This window comes from Rhopilema esculentum, chromosome 17, assembly GCF_057945365.1.
Source record: "Rhopilema esculentum isolate cy_ngs chromosome 17, ASM5794536v1, whole genome shotgun sequence".
NCBI lineage: Eukaryota > Metazoa > Cnidaria > Scyphozoa > Rhizostomeae > Rhizostomatidae > Rhopilema > Rhopilema esculentum.
The window spans coordinates 2,332,379-2,348,527 of NC_142831.1; the positions used below are offsets into that span (position 1 = coordinate 2,332,379).

Genomic DNA, 16,149 nt, shown 5'->3' on the forward strand with positions numbered 1-16,149 from the left:
CTTTCTTTCTTTCTTTCTTTCTTTCTTTCTTTCTTTCTTTCTTTCTTTCTTTCTTTCTTTCTTTCTTTCTTTCTTTCTTCTCTTATTATTTCGTTTCACCGCGACAATGAATTATTGCATTAACAATAAATCACTGGTCATAATGATCATAATAAAGATGAAACAGTTAACGTTTGAAATCAATTCTCAATTCTGTTTCCTGTTGTCACTACACAGCAACTTGTTTTCTTCTAGATTAATGTTTTATACCACTGTGGATTGTATAGCCTTGTGTATATTTGTTAATGTTGTGTTGTACTGTACTTATACATTTTCTTTAATAAAGTTGAATTACGTTATTAAGATTGTAAAACAAGATTACGGCCCATCTCGACTGGTTATCTATTAAAAAATAATACAACTTTCATCTTTAGTGTGAAGTCCAGATCGGCTGGTAGCTGATAGGAAATTAATTAGACTGCTAGAGTGCCACGTTCTTAATTAAATAAAACGCAAAAGCTTTCGGTACAGTGAAAGTTCCTTTCCATTTGATTCCGTTATGTTGCCTTGCCCAAGAAATAATTCTCTCTAGCTCATGCGGTAGTTCTGAAATTGGAGAAATGGGTCTAAGTATTGCTGGCTTTTCCATTTCTTTGCGAGAGGTGAATAGTTCATCTTTCAAAATGGTATGTTCTGTATGCCAATATTTCACAACATGGCCAACCACTCAGTCATCCGTGGTTTGTCAAAGCTTCGTGCTCTTGCTGCTAATTTTTTGCCTCCTTCAATGAATGATCGTCCTCACACTGGGCACCAACGTAAAACTGTTTTAAGGAGATCTTACAAATGTAGAGCCTTGGCCAAGCTGGGCAACATTGTTGTCCGACAATGTTGCTCGAAATTTTGTTAATTTTTTTATGGCCGAAACATGGTAGCCAAACTGGGCAACATTGTCGTGCAGCCTCTTTTGATGATGTTGTCAAAACAGCGTGCCAAATATGATCTGATATGTTGTTTTCCGCACCATATTCGATTTGAGCAAAAATTTGAATAAGTATGGCAAATAGAAAGCAAGCTGCAGCTACTGGAAGCTGATTGTGACATCACAACACCTTTGTTGCCTAGCACTCTATGGTCGAGCACGCGGTGGCTGATTTGTTTTTTCAAAGAGCTTGCATTTGGACTTGTCTCAGACGAGACTTTTTATTCTTCCTAAACTTCTACTCCATGGTTTTCTTTCCATTCGGTACAATCAACTTGAAAGCTTAAATTTTGGCAGGTCATTTTATTTGAATCGAGTAGAGCATACTGTTTTGCAATACATCACTGCGCAAGTTGGTTTTTCTCAGATGGGAAATTAAGGTGAATTGTTGCCCGACAATGTGGACAACTTAGAGCTGAGCATCAAATGTTGCCGAAAAATGTTTGAGCATGTTCAAACATTCAAGCAACAAATTTCTTGATAAATTTGTCGGCCGACACGATGGCCAAACTGGACAACATTTGAGCAAAATTGGGAATTTGTGAATGTTGCCTGACAATGTTGCCCAGTTTGGCTAAGGCTTAAGTTGTCTGCAAAAGCTGAGATGCAAAAAAGCTTTACATCTGAACGAGAGCATCATCACTCTTGCTCACTTCAGAAAAAACAGCAACATTTCGCAACAACCAAATTGTTTAGACAAGAAACGACAAGGCTGCAACAGATACGACAAGCTCAAAGACCAGGCAAAATGTTATTCGAAAAGATTAAGATTACCTTGAGAAATAATCTTAATTCAATGCGCACAAGAATCATCATTGGAGAAAAAAAGTTTCTAAATAAAACTTGGATGATAGAATCCTCGAATTTGGTCATGTGTTCAATATATCATTAGGAGGTCATTTCTCTTCACACGGTTCATCTGCGCCAGTACTCAGTTTCCTAAAGCAAGTTTTAAGAAAATTTATACTAAATATACCAGAATGTTCCCCTAGAGCCATATCTCACTAAATTTTTAATATATGAGGTTCACAATTTTTTATGATAACACCTTAATTTTACTGGGCATCGATATGTTGAGCCCAAGTATATTCATAAATCATTCTTAACTGGCACAATCGCCTATTAAAACAAACTTTTTTCTTCGCATAAATTTGAAATCTTGTCAATAACTTAATTATAAAGTCGAAAAACACTTTTCAAATCAGACCTGTCTTAAATGAGTATTAATTCGAAGAAATAAATCATACTTCGAGGCCTTCTTCGAGGTACTTTGGGCCTGGCTCTTATTTTTAATTCATTCTCAAGTTTTGTCGGTTTTGAGCACGAATATGCGTTCTCACAAGTGCGTACTTATTTTTTTGGCGTCCTTTAAATTTACGCCACAGATTAGAAAATATGCCTTTCTTCTGCTCATCTTTTTCATCTATAGCATTACAAGCCTGTATCACATACACTCTTTTTTATAAGAACCAGTAAATTTCAGTTCAGGCTGACTGTTCTTAATTTTTTCGAAAATCTGAGGCTGGATTGTTCTTAATTTGTTCTTAAATTAAGAGGGTGTAAGCAGTGCTATTGCTAGCTTTTTCGCTCTAAGGAGGTGTTCAGGCCTCATTTGCCAACAAAGTGAGTGAGACAGCTTTAATTTGCTGACAAATTTGAATATTCACCGAAAAAGCACCCACACATCGCTAAAAATTCTCGATTTTGAGAAAAGACGTTGTTCAAAATTTCATTTTGAAGAAGCTCAGCTTGTTCTTAATTTGTTCTTAACTTTTGACCAGTTTTGAGGCTCGTGTTCTTATAAAATTGTTCTTATAAAAAATGTGTACTATAACCTGAGAAGGAGTTATGGTCTGTGACGCAGGATTTGCAACTACAGCCTTTGTTTTCAAGCAAAAGGGCCACAGGTAGCGATTGTTTTGAGTAAAAGCTCTCGCAGTTGGCTGGTGATTAAGTTGCTATGTCCTATGGGGTTTGTTTGCGTAATCAAATTGTTGTTTGCTTTCCTGTTAAATGTGTTTTTCTTTGTTGAATAAATGCCTTGTTTCTTTATAGCTTTCTACCCCTGGGGAGGCACTCAATTTCATTAAGTACGTGGTGGTTGGTCCTGAATATTTTATAAAAGTGCCCCACCACTTGCTAGGCTTGGTCTGTCAGGGTTTGATAAAGTATACGTACAGCAATGCTAGATTGTAGATTACGACTATCCCTGCACTGGGTGCCAATAGTATATGCAAATTCCACGTGCAGATTCATTACAATATTTTTCTAAAACAGGGGTGGGCAATCTATGGTCCGCGGGCGAGAACCCGACCCGGGAAAAGAATTTTGTTGCCCGCGAGCTGAAAAATACCGTATTAACGAATCTAGCTTGGGCGCACCCATGTCCAAGCACCAGTCTAAAAGTGGGTGTGCTGAGAAGGGTGTGACCGAAAATTTTGTGAGACCACGCCCTTTAGAACGCCTGAAAACGCCCATTTTAGAAAATACTTTTTTCATTCCGCTTATTATTTTTAAATAGTACATAAGAGAATATAACAACTACTATGAAAATATATTAACAAGATAAGACGCAAAGAAAATGAACAAAAAACTTTTGAAAAATTTTCTAACCTATTGTAGCAAAATAGTGGGGGAGGAGGGTTTTAGCCCCTGCTAGCCCGATGGCTGCGCGGTGCCTGCTCATGGTTGTCCCAATTTTAGCATGTCTCAGTTGCTAATGTACTTGGGGCCTTTACTGGATAAATTGGTGTTGAGTATGTTAAAATGAATGGACTGAGCAAAAAGGCGATGCCAAACGTTGATTGGTGGATTTTTCTGTATTTCCTTCTTAGGATAATTTGTCCAAACTCTGATTCACTTTTTCATTTTTGATTTTAATTCTTTTTCTGTTATGATTGTCATTATTACCATTTATCACAACCATCCTATTCGTTTTTCTTATACCTTTGGCTAGCTTAAAGAAAAAGTTTGAATGATCTGGCCCAGCCTCTAAAAATGTTTCTAACCCCTATTCTAAAATTTTCAACCACATCATTCGAATTTTCAGAAAATCTATGACGCACTATCATTGCCCGTTTGTGGACTGTTGTTAAACGGAGGAGCTCTGGCGGCTGTGAGCTCTTTCTCTATGACGCATCCTTCGATTTACTTGCTCAAGGCTAAAACGTGAAACTTTATGGTTTTCCAGCAGGTTCATGCTCTCACAAACAATAACGCCGGATTATCTTTTAGTGGTTGAAAGATTTGATTGGCTGTCAAGCATTATCTGGAGCTTGCTGCATTGGCTTGCGGGAAATTCGTTGATTTGAATGGTTTGGGAAAAGATGATGTATATCAGTGAGAGAGAACAAATGAATAACACTACCACAACAACGTCATATTTGAATGTAAACAGATTCTAAGAGGCATTTATTGAGCCAAAAGGAAAGACATTTTTTGCGAGGCAAAATCGAACGTACAGGGACTGGTGACTAACACGTCATCTGCTCTATAGAGTGGCCAAGTGATGATGTAAAACCCCTTTTTGAAATCTTTGAAATTCGTTAACATGCCCTTCATAGCAACATCATGAAATGCCTCTAAATGAGCATACACTATAGTTGTTAAACTTTTATTCTTTTCAGAACCAGTAAATTGAATTTCAGGTTGGATGTTATGATAATTTCAAGAAGTTCTAAAAAGGCTCCAACCATATTCTTCTAAACTTGAAACTCGGGTTTTTATCCTGCGCTCTTTTTTATAAAAGCCAGTAAACTGAAGTTCAGACTGGCTGTTTTTGATTTTTCAGAAAAATCTTAACCTGGGTTGTTCTTTATTTGTTCCTAAATTAATAGGGTGTAAACAGTGCAATTGCTAGCTTTTTCTCTCTAAGGTGGTGTTGAGGCCTCGTTTGCCAACAACATTTTGCTCGGCTTCACCTAATTCTGAATTTGTTCTTAACTTTTGACTCCTTTTGAGGCTCGTGTTCTTATAAAATTGTTCTTATAAAAAAGAGTGTAATTATCAGCAGTTATCTTGTTGGATTTTGATTGATTAAAAAGCTTCATTTTTCAAGGGGAAAGGAACGTCAAATTCTCATTTTCAATTCAAGAAGGCAAGATAGTGTTTGTGGCATTTTGAATTACCATTTGACAGAAATTTGTCAGACGTAAGGACAACGCCCCAGCAAAATTTTCTGTGGTTATGCCCTTCAGACTTTTTGCCAATTCTCCTTATAAATTATAAGCCGCCATTTCTTTTACCAACGATCTTCTGTGAGCATGGATCCAATACTTGTAGAATATCAAAGACGGTTTTTGGCCGTCAGAAATGAGAACAATACTTGGCGCGATTTCTTTTTTGCAAAGATATGTACCGTAATGCCTCGAGCACGCGCCCTCTCAAATAATAGCCCCCTCAAATAAGGGCCCACCCTAGAGGTGAAGTTATTGAATAAGCACCTCCTCGAATAAGCGCCCATGTTTCAACCTTCAGAAACGGCACTTATTCGAATTTTCAACGAAAACATAATTGGACAGGAATTCAACAAGAAAGATTAATGAACAACACAATTTGCACCCAAATTTACCTTTTAAATAAGCGCCCCCCCCCTTTGATTAAGCGTCTTCCTTGAATAAGCGCCTGCCCTGGAGCCTCAAAAATGAAATAAGCACCCGGGTGCTTATTCGAGGCATTACGGTATAGTATCAGTCAATGGTTCCTGCGATTTTTTTACTTTCAATGTTCAACAATGCAATTCTGTTTGCCTGTTTTGTGTCACCGGTAAGCTACAACTATTAGAAGCAAACATAGGCGTCTGTTTTTATTTTTTAGCAGGGTGGATCAAGATTTCGAATGGAAAATATTGTTATCAAAAAGGGCTTATAAATTTCTTTGAGGAAGCCTGAAGTTTCTTCGAGGTTAAACTTAAGTCTTTCTAGATTAATCTTAAGACTACTTTGAGGTCAAATTTAAAATTTCATCTAGGTTAAACTTAAGATTTCGTCGAGATTAAACTTTAGATTTCTCTGAGGTTAAGCTTAATTTTTCTTGGAAGTTGAACTTTTTTTTGGAAGATAACCTTAAGAAAACTTTGTGGTTAAACGTAAGATTTCTATGAGGTTTAACTCAAACTTTTTTAAAGTTAAACTTTTACTTTTGTGATTTTTTGCACGAACAATTTTAGATCTCTTTGAGGTTAAACTTAAAATTTCTTTGAGGTTAGACTGAACTTTGTCATCTGATTAAGCAGAGCAGTTTCATCCAATGCATTCCCTCAAAAATTTCAGATATTCAATGCCTTCAAGTACACATCGAAAAAATCTTACTTGAGTCCAGGAGTGGCGACACGTGGCAAGCGGGGCTTAAGCCCCCCCCCCCCCTAACATTAGTTAGCCCCTCCGCCTGCAGCCAATATATTTTGGCTTTACCAATACCGTCGGCAATTGATAGACTGCATCCAGTCTACAGAAAATCGGAATGAAATCTAACATCGACATGAAATATATTGTGCCTGGTTTATGATTTTTTTTACTTGCGTCTTCGGCATCTTTACAGCGTACCGGCATAATATCATGTCGCTTCATAGTGAGCGCTCCCTCGCATCACATCAAAAATAATCTCGATTTATGCTTGGAATGAATTCCATTTTAAAAATTTGAATTAAGCAAACGTAACAAAAGCATGCTTTCAAAATATTTTAAGGCATACTTTACACATTTTAGAAGATTACAAGGAAATGAATGCAAAAGATATTCTACAATGTATTAAAGCTAATCTAAAAGGGGCGGTCGCACAACTTGGCTCCAGGGCCTTCGATACCTTTCGGGGCCCTGCTTGTAATACAGGCAAAACGAACAGGGATACTTGATTTGGGTCAGGTTCTCAACCGATTGAGGGAAATGTAACCTAACAGCAGAATTATTTGATAACGAATTCTGTTGTTAAACGATTCCCTTTTCTATTATAGTAGTATTGTCAGTGAAATATTTCGATCTCGAGCAATTTGGCGTTATAATTTTGAAAAATGTCTTCCTAAACGAACACACCGATTGACGTTTCAAAACAATCTTTCTAAAGCTTACATTTTTCTCGTTTTATTTGTGAATTAGTTAGAAAAGAAATATTGAACAATACACTCATTTTTTATAAGAATAATATAACATTTTCTTTTTTAAAAAGGCTGAGCAATATTCTTATAATAATCTCAAAAAATGGATGATTCTTAGTCGAATATTTTTATAAACAATATTCTTAAAAATGTGTAGACAATATTGGGACATGGAATAAGTTGCTTACAAAGAAAAAACTGCCGAAAAAACGTTCTTGTTTCTATGTGGGGCAAATTGCTTGAATGCATGCTTTCTCATTTGTTATTTTTTTGTTGGCAGTTTCATACATTCTTCGTCGGCAGTTACGTTGAAATGTATCAAATGTCCCCAACGTTGTCATGAAATCTTTGCCCAACCATAGAATAAGAAAATATTCTTATTCTTATTTTTAAATTGGAAATTGGAAAATATTCTTATTCTGTGGCCCAACTATGTCACTACTGAACGTGAAACTGAATCGACGTTATGAAGTCATCAACATAGAAACAGGGCATGCTATCAAGTAAGGAGTCAACAGATATGTGAATAATTAAATATAATCCTGCTTCGTTTCAAAACTTCGTTTCAATCTAGCATGTCTGTGTTAATGCATCAGTCTTTCAAAGAAAAAACCCTTTATCAAGATAGAATGTGGTTTCCTTAGACCAATCAAGGTATCAACTGAAACGGTAAATCTCCAAAAGGTCACAAAACATATCAATTAGTTACACTATACGAGGGCTGTTTACCGAACCAACATGTCCAAATCATGCTAATTAAAATGCTTCAAAATATTTGAAAACATTTTTGCCTGTAATCTTGTAACTCTTCAATCCTTCGGGTCCAATAGTAAAAGAGACTTGAAAAAATAACATTCAAAGCAAGTTATAAGGAACGAATCTTTATTTAACAATAGCTTAGTTTACTCAAAGGCATGGTAATAATGTAGTCTACGGAGTGGAATCATTTGAAAATTTCATACAGCAACTCAGAATAGAATGTAATTGTCAAAACCTGAAAACAAATACTTTGTGCAATAAAGTGGACTACTTTCTCCAAAAAATGTCAAATCCATATGCTCGATCATAGTTTTTCTTGCTCGTTTTACAAACAGTAAGTCTACGAATATCAGAACATCATACGATAGACTGAAGGCGAAGCGTGAACAGCTGATTTGTTTCATATTCTCTTTTTAGGCTTTAAAGACAAAACATATACGACATTCGTATGCTGTTCTTTTGATTAAGCTCAATAGGCTTTGTGGAATGTAGTTAACAAGAGAAATCTGATTGACGGAAGCGAACAATACTCTTTTTAGGTTTTAAAGACATAACATAGTCGAAATTCGTATGCTGTTTCATTAAAAACGGCCTCAGACGACACAGAGACTCCAATAATGACTATTGTGAAACCAAAAGAAGTCTGTTCTCTTTCAAAGTAAAACAGTTTAATTCTCAAACATTTCAATATACGTTGAAAACAACAAATTGCTGGAAGCTAATTAGCTTTTTTTCAGTGACTCTTGCAAAAAAAGAATATTCTATCAAAAATATTTACAATATACATTTGATACTTTATATAGACAAAATGTTATATCTGCAATTATATTGTCTTTCGACTGTATTCGATTTTGCGGTCTGAGTATGATGTATGAGGTGCAATCATACGACCATGAAGAACTGTGATGGAGAGAGAGTGTTTGAAGGTTATCTTCTTTGTCAAAGAATATTCGTTTGCCATTTTACTAACTCGTAGGCCATTATCTCTTGCACCACTATTATTTTTAGTAATTGTTTATTTTGAGTACTGGGTGCAAAAACCAACAAAGATTATTCCAAAAACAGCAAGTGGAAAGATTTTGAGGTGAAGTTTAGTTCTCTTAACACTTGCAGCGAATTAAGTTTCCGTAAATCAGAATATTAAAAGTCGCTTAGTGTCTTGAAGACATTATGTCTTTACGCATTTCGCTGGCCATTTAAATACCATAATTGTTACGTATCCAATCTGATAATTAAAAATTGTGAACGGTAGATTGACAAGACAGAGTGCCTTTAAGTCTATGTTCACATTGCTCCTTTTCCATATGAAAAGGAAGCAAAACCTGTCCGTTTTTGGCTTGCTCTGCTATAAAAATAGACACTTTTGAAAACGGTGCCTATAAAATATGTGCCATTTTCAGTGTCAACGCCAATAATGGAGACATTTTAATACACTAACAACAGCAACAGCCTATATGCTTTCTGGCGGGTCAACTTTAACCATGTCAAATGGAGAATTCTCAATGGACAGTCGCTGTTATAAAGATTTTATATACGATTTCATTTATTCTAATGTTATTAATGGCGCCAAATTGGCGAGGCTTTGTTTAAGAATTAGGTTACCTACAGTGATTTTGTTCGAGCAGTGTAAACATTCTCCGTCTTCGACCCAGTTTATAAAGTTCCGGGACAATTTTTGTACCGTTACGGTTTTCAACTGTTTACACTGTCGCGGTTCTAAATTGTTCTATTAGCCGTTTCTTTTACACTGTACCGGTACGACCTAAGTTCAATAGTGGAAGATTTTTCAAAAGAAGCTGTATTTCGTCAACCGAGGCTTTCATTGTGCTGCCAAAATCATAAATCGAGATTTTTTTGAAAGTGAAAATTGAGGAAAATGCCGATTAGAATTGTACTTAGACCGCCAAAGATAGAGCTTTACATTGGCAAAGTTGTCCTACAACACGCTATTTCTATCAGGTCTTGTCCAGTATCTTTGAAGAAATCAAAATTTAACCGGATGAAAGCGTTTACACTGTACCAGATAGCTTTCCAAACTAGTTTAGTCCACTTTCCTAGGTGAACTAATTTTGTTTGGATAGCCGCTCTCAAATTCGTGCGGACAGCGTAAGTCTAGTGTAAACGCGATGCCTATCTGAGCTAATTTTAATGCGGATAAAATTTATCCGGCACAGTGTAAACGGGGTCGAAATTGAAGAGCGAACCACGGCAGTTTTGTCACGGTTCAAAACTTGCACGGAACAGTATAAACGGGATCTTCATTCAAAAACAGATCAGTCTGAATAGACCGCGTTTTCTTCGACGAAAATGGAAGAAAAGGAATACTGAAATACTGAGAAGTATTTACGTGGCCAAAATCAAGATATCTGTATGTTCATATAAAGTATTTTGGTACTAGAAGAATATTAAAAGAATTGCGCAAAGACTTGTGTTTCAGTGCCGATCAATCTTTTCCAACGAATCAAGTTACTATCCAAAACCTTCATTGACTTATCAAAGGATGAATTAAGCTGCGTGATACACCCGGGCTAGACAGGGCTGGCTTTAATTGTAGTAACAGCTGCTTTTGGTTTTAACCCTGCTTTGGGACTCTGATCAGATCCAAAAGGTATCCCAGTCAAATATAAGCCCAGTTCTCTTGATGAACCTGTGGTGGATATATTTTGACGCCCTGCGGCTCTTCGTGATAAGAACCTTTTCAGTTTGTTAGATAAGAACCTTCTCTTTGTTCTGAGCAGGACAAAATTGTATTTTTTGACATAAATGTTACGAAACTCTGTTTTTATGTCTCTGGCTTGATTATATTATAAGCACTTGATTATTTGGTTATAAATCCATCTCTGTTCACTGAGCAGAGCTGCCTGAAAAAACCGATTTCTTGGAATTTTAACAGAGATTGGCCAGCTGTATTACCATGAGTACTGTGTACTTGAAAAAGAGCCCGTAGACTTAATTACATCATTTGGTCTGAACTCTTTGTGCATTTGCCGAGTGACATGTTGCCTGTCTTGTTTCGGTGCTTTTGAAAGGATCAAGTCAAGGCTTCAGGGACGGACTTACCTGGAGTATGGAAGGTACTACACTTCCAATATTTTTATCATTCGGTGAATTTTGCTTTGATTCTGTTATGTTAATCAAATGACGCCAAAAGCTATACTTTGTTTGTCCTCTTAACTTCTTTATTCTAAATTTAAAATTGAATGGTAAACATGGGCGTTTCTATCATTTTCTAGGCACCCGAAGGGTGTAAAAACCAAAATCAAATCATCAAAAGCCTTCATCCCCTCCCCGGTTCAGCAACTGTGATTTAAATATTGTTACCAAATTGTGATTTTTTTAATAAAGTTCATTATAATTGGCAAATAAATCTACGAAGAGACTTTTCGAGTACCTAGAAATTTCTGAGTATTCAAGGCTTTGGAACACTTTTGAAATGAAAACCTGCAAATACGCATGCTCGTCCGAAGACGATGGAAATGTTACAGGAACACCTTGTAAGAAATTGCATGTTATATATTAACATTTTTACCATATTTAGTGAAACAATAGCTGAACATTTTGGTAATGCGAAACCGCTCATATAATCGTGACTAATGTTTGTAACCTGAAGAATTGCAGTGAACACGAGTATGGGGAAGCTGAATTAAAATATATGTCGTTCGTTGAAATTGTTATCGCAAGGAGCCTGATATCTGAAGAAATATACAATCCTCTAATATCGAATTACGGAACCTTTACACAAGTTTGCGTTTTCTCTAAGATACAAGTCTACCAGCCTAGAGTATGAAGGGGATTTCCTCAAGCGTTCCAAAATCGTTTTAATACACCTGTAACTTATCCAATCAATGTTCGCGCTTTTGCGCTCTTATTGAAAGAATCGTAGCCAAGTCTAAACGGCATGTAATGAAATTTTTGACCGCTTCTTTGGATGCAAATTTTTACATGCAAAAGTTTGGTTGCGGAAAATAAACTTTCGGGGGCTTTCACTGCGTGGTATAATATAATTGTATCGAAGAATACTATCAAACAAAGAGACAAAGTAAATGGCCTATTGAAGTTTGAAACAATTAATGCCACAAATCAAACAGAACGATGACCCCTAATATTATTTCTTGGGTGCCAGAGTCATAACCAGTTTCAAAATTGCAATTCTAATCTAGACCGCATCGGCCTTTTTTACCGATATCAAGTTCTCTGATACCAAGGAAAGAAAAATTAAGGATACACCGATTAAGATTACCTCAGATTAGATAGCGTTGCTTGTCAAAAAGGAAATTCAGTTATTGCTCAAATACTCTTTAACGTTATAATTGGAATCTTGACCCCACCGCCCACCGGCACTATATTGAAGCAATATTCTTACGGAGAATACTTTGCAAAGAGGTTCTCCTTGCCACTATGGCGCCTAGATGGCATACGTTCTTCAGATAATAAGCCTCAAAAAACCCGAAAGGAGCTTCAAAAGGCTTACTCAGTCAAATACCACTTATCTACTAGGATTAGGACCTCGGCGCGTTTAAACAAAATTTGCACAACTGTAGTTTTTGTGCTTTCCTAAACTGTAGATGGTGGATAACATATACAAATTATTAGGAGCATAATAAAATCACGAGCAGCAACTTTAATTAAACATTAAAGAAGTCTTCATAGAGCTTTTGCCGTAAATATCTAGTGATAAAAGTTGTCCTTGTACAGAAACAATGTGTTCGTTAAAGGTAAACAAATTTTTCCGGTTTGGAATTCATAAAAAACATTTCAAATTTGTAAAGTTTTCACTAACAATCTCAACCTTCGGAAAATCGAGCACGAACCAAACTAAATATGCAAGATGGCGTACTTGACAAGTGTATAAAGGATAAATGAGTAACGCAACATGTATTAGAAGTTAGACCTCCCTGGTTTTCTCTGAATCAATAATTAAAAATCAAGCTTCAAAGTGAAGTGGCTACATGCATATCGTCTACTTGCCATCCAGATAACACAGGCAGTCTTACTTTACTCCTGTTATCATTTAAAAAGTACACTTTTGTGTAGAGTAGAGAACTGGCAAAGTTTAGATCTAGTATCCATTTGAAAACAAAAGGTTCTTGAGGTTTTAGAAGCTACACTAAAAATCCCTTTTTTGAGAATATGTTCTCTATGGAATTCGACCTTTCACTTTTTGGAGAATATTTAAATTATATAAATTAATTATTATAATTAATTATAATTAATTGTATAAACAAAACAAAACAAAACAAAACAAAACAAAACAAAACAAAACAAAACAAAACAAAACAAAACAAAACAAAACAAAACAAAACAAAACAAAACAAAACAAAACAAAACAAAACAAAACAAAACAAAACAAAACAAAACAAAACAAAACAAAACAAAACAAAACAAAACAAAACAAAACAAAACAAAACAAAACAAAACAAAACAAAACAAAACAAAACAAAACAAAACAAAACAAAACAAAACAAAACAAAACAAAACAAAACAAAACAAAACAAAACAAAACAAAACAAAACAAAGATATATAAAAGCAAAATACAAAAAACAGTAGACTTTTTATAATTTCAAGAGGGTTAAACAAACCTCTGTTTTTTTTGAACAAAGAAAACTTCAATGTTTTTAGCCAACAGTCCATGACTCTGCTCCTTCGCAGGCTCGGCTGAGATCCCTTTTGCTCTGTCTCGAGATTTATGTTGTTGTTGCTCGTCAACAGCTTCATACTGGTTCATTGGCAATAGAGAATTCATTTTTCGTATCTTTGTTCGAAGCTTCTCGATTGTTTGCAGCTGCGATTCGATGACATTATTTCTGTAGACTAGCTCATCTTTCATTAATTTTGCATCGTGTTCTTTTGACTGTTTCATTTGTTCAAACATGACTTCGTATTCGCTGATTATCTGGTTTTTTCTCGCCAGCTGTTTTCTCTGCTCAGATGATTCCTTGCTGATAATTTCAAGCTGCTTTGTCTTCTGTCGCAGCAACGAGTGCAAAAGATTAAACCTTTCTTCGTCAAAGTCATTTTGAACATTTTTCGTCGCTTTCACACTGGCTGGCACTTGCCTTGATTTCATAATTGCCAGCCAAATCACTACAAACAAACAACATTGTCCCCATAAGCAACAATTTGTGCAACTTAACAGTAAATCAAAAATTATTACATTCAATTTCTTAATAATCTTACAAATTCAATGCATTTCATTTACAATTAGTTAATGAGAAGATTTAAGAATCAGAGAGAACATCGGTTTTTCACAATAAGTATGTCTAGACACTGGTTGAGAGCTCAAAGTCGTTTTAAAAAAATTCTCTAATCAAGGCATGGTATGAAAGCATGGCCTAGCCACACCAAAATGGTAGGAAGAAAAATTAACAAAATCATGCCATTATCTTCATAGGAGTTGTATCTGTAGTAGCTCTAAATAGCTAAACAGAATAGTACTTTCTTTTAAAAAGATTTTATTTCAGTGCAATTTACGTTTATTGCTGTTATTGCGTAGCTTGAGATCAGACTCGGACGGGATGTTCGGAAGGGAAAGACTCGGCGGAAAGCAAGAAAAAAAGAGAAGGTGCTGGGAATAATATTTCTGTAAAACGATTCTAACCAATAACAGGTACCGGCCTAGACACAACATGATAACTGCCTGTGATAGATCGGTATTGTGCATTGCCAATCATCCTTGAAATTATACTGTTCGCGAGTAATAACATTAATTAAAGTTTATTTTTCTGAATTTTCACGAAAACTACACCACTATAACATGGTAATAACTATTCCCTAACATTTCATATGTACACTTTTTCTTTTATAAGAACCAGAAAATTTTTGCCGAGCCTCGATGTTCTTAACTTTTTGATAATTTTAGGCTCAAATGTTCTTAAAATTGTTCTTATTTTAAGAGTGATTTTTGCAAGTATTTATGCTACATGCTGTATATAGTTTCTAAGACGTTTTACTGGGTAAAATTTAAAAATAAAGCAATGACTGCTAGTGTTTATGGACAAACTCATCAAAGTTCTTTTTGTCAAGAGAATGTCGGTACAGTAGTTGAGTGCTTGCGAATTTCAAAATGTGTATTGTTTTATTTAAATTTCTCATCTAAAGCTGAGCATGTTTTAGCCTTGTTCTTATTTTTGGGGCAAATCGAGCCTCATTGTTCGTATAAAGTGTGTTTTTATAAAAAAGGGGGGAAGTAAAGTTTTGAAAACGTTCAAGGGTCATTATTATGGAAATGCAATGAGGCAAAACATATCGTGGAAGCTGTGGGGATCTCTGACCCAACCAACACGTAAGATAGCTTGCGCTTTCCAGCATTATCTAGACTTACGATTTGCTTTGAAGCAGCAACTCTTATTAATATTAGTTCCCTTGTGTGGAAATGACTAGGCCATTGCTTTTCAACCATGGCACCAAATAGAGGGCTGGGTACTTCAACTTGCAGAAAAACACATGACAGCTTCTCTCTGCCTCTATCAAGTGTTAACGACATTTTCCTGATACAATTTACTTGCATTCATCGTTATTATAGCATTTTATTCTACCGCACGCAATCTAGTATATCTATGATATTATGGCGATACTAAAATGAAATCTGAATCAAACCTCAAATTTATCGGCATTCTTAGCTCGCTTTATGAAGAAATTATCACTTTGCAGGAAGAAATGAGAAGAATATCTGCCTTTTTCATCGACTGACTGAAGTTCAGAAACGGATAAGCCAAATCAGGCTTCTACCAAGGTGCAGAAAGTTTTTATTCAGAAAGAATTTCCTATCTTTTTATCAACAGATACGTGACAATCTATCACTGCTTTAAAGAAACCAGATAAGATACGATAGGAATCAAACTGAATATGAAGCAAGTTAAACGTGTATGTTTCAATTAATAATAAATGAACGACAAGATAGTATAGCTTTCAAAAAGGAGGTAAAAGATTTACAGCTCTAACACCATAATATGTTGTCGATACAAGGCTCTTTTTCCTTTCTTCTTCCTAACAGTGAGTCGGGAATGTGGATATGAATAGTAAAGAGCTCTCAAATGATGACGTTAATTATATTGATTTTTTACCACATAACCTGAAAAAGCATTATGAAATACCTCTGACTGTGCAATATCAGTCACATGTTACAAATTGGCAGAGATATGGCCACATGAGCATAGACCCTTTGCTTTTCATTTCACAGTAATTTGATCACTGTTCACAAATTTACGAACAGAGCCCCCAAAACAGCTATACCTTGCCCAACTTTTAGCGTATTTATTTGATTTTGAACGGTAAGAAGATATTTCGTAGTGTTTATTAGGTTGTATGATCAAAAGTTAGATTTTTTGCAAAATTGTA

The 16,149-nt window shown here is 35.6% G+C and overlaps 1 protein-coding gene across 2 annotated transcripts in view; it reads right to left on the reverse strand.

Annotated features, from left to right (window-relative positions):
* Positions 1 to 16,149, reverse strand: part of LOC135696800 (cGMP-dependent protein kinase 1) — a 71,273-nt gene that overhangs the window by 42,718 nt on the left and 12,406 nt on the right. For both annotated transcript variants that reach the window (XM_065216319.2, XM_065216327.2), the window contains one exon: positions 13,392 to 13,896. In XM_065216319.2, coding sequence (XP_065072391.1) covers positions 13,392 to 13,879 — 488 coding nt within the window. In that variant the 5' untranslated portion in view covers positions 13,880 to 13,896. The remainder of the gene's footprint in view (positions 1 to 13,391; positions 13,897 to 16,149) is intronic.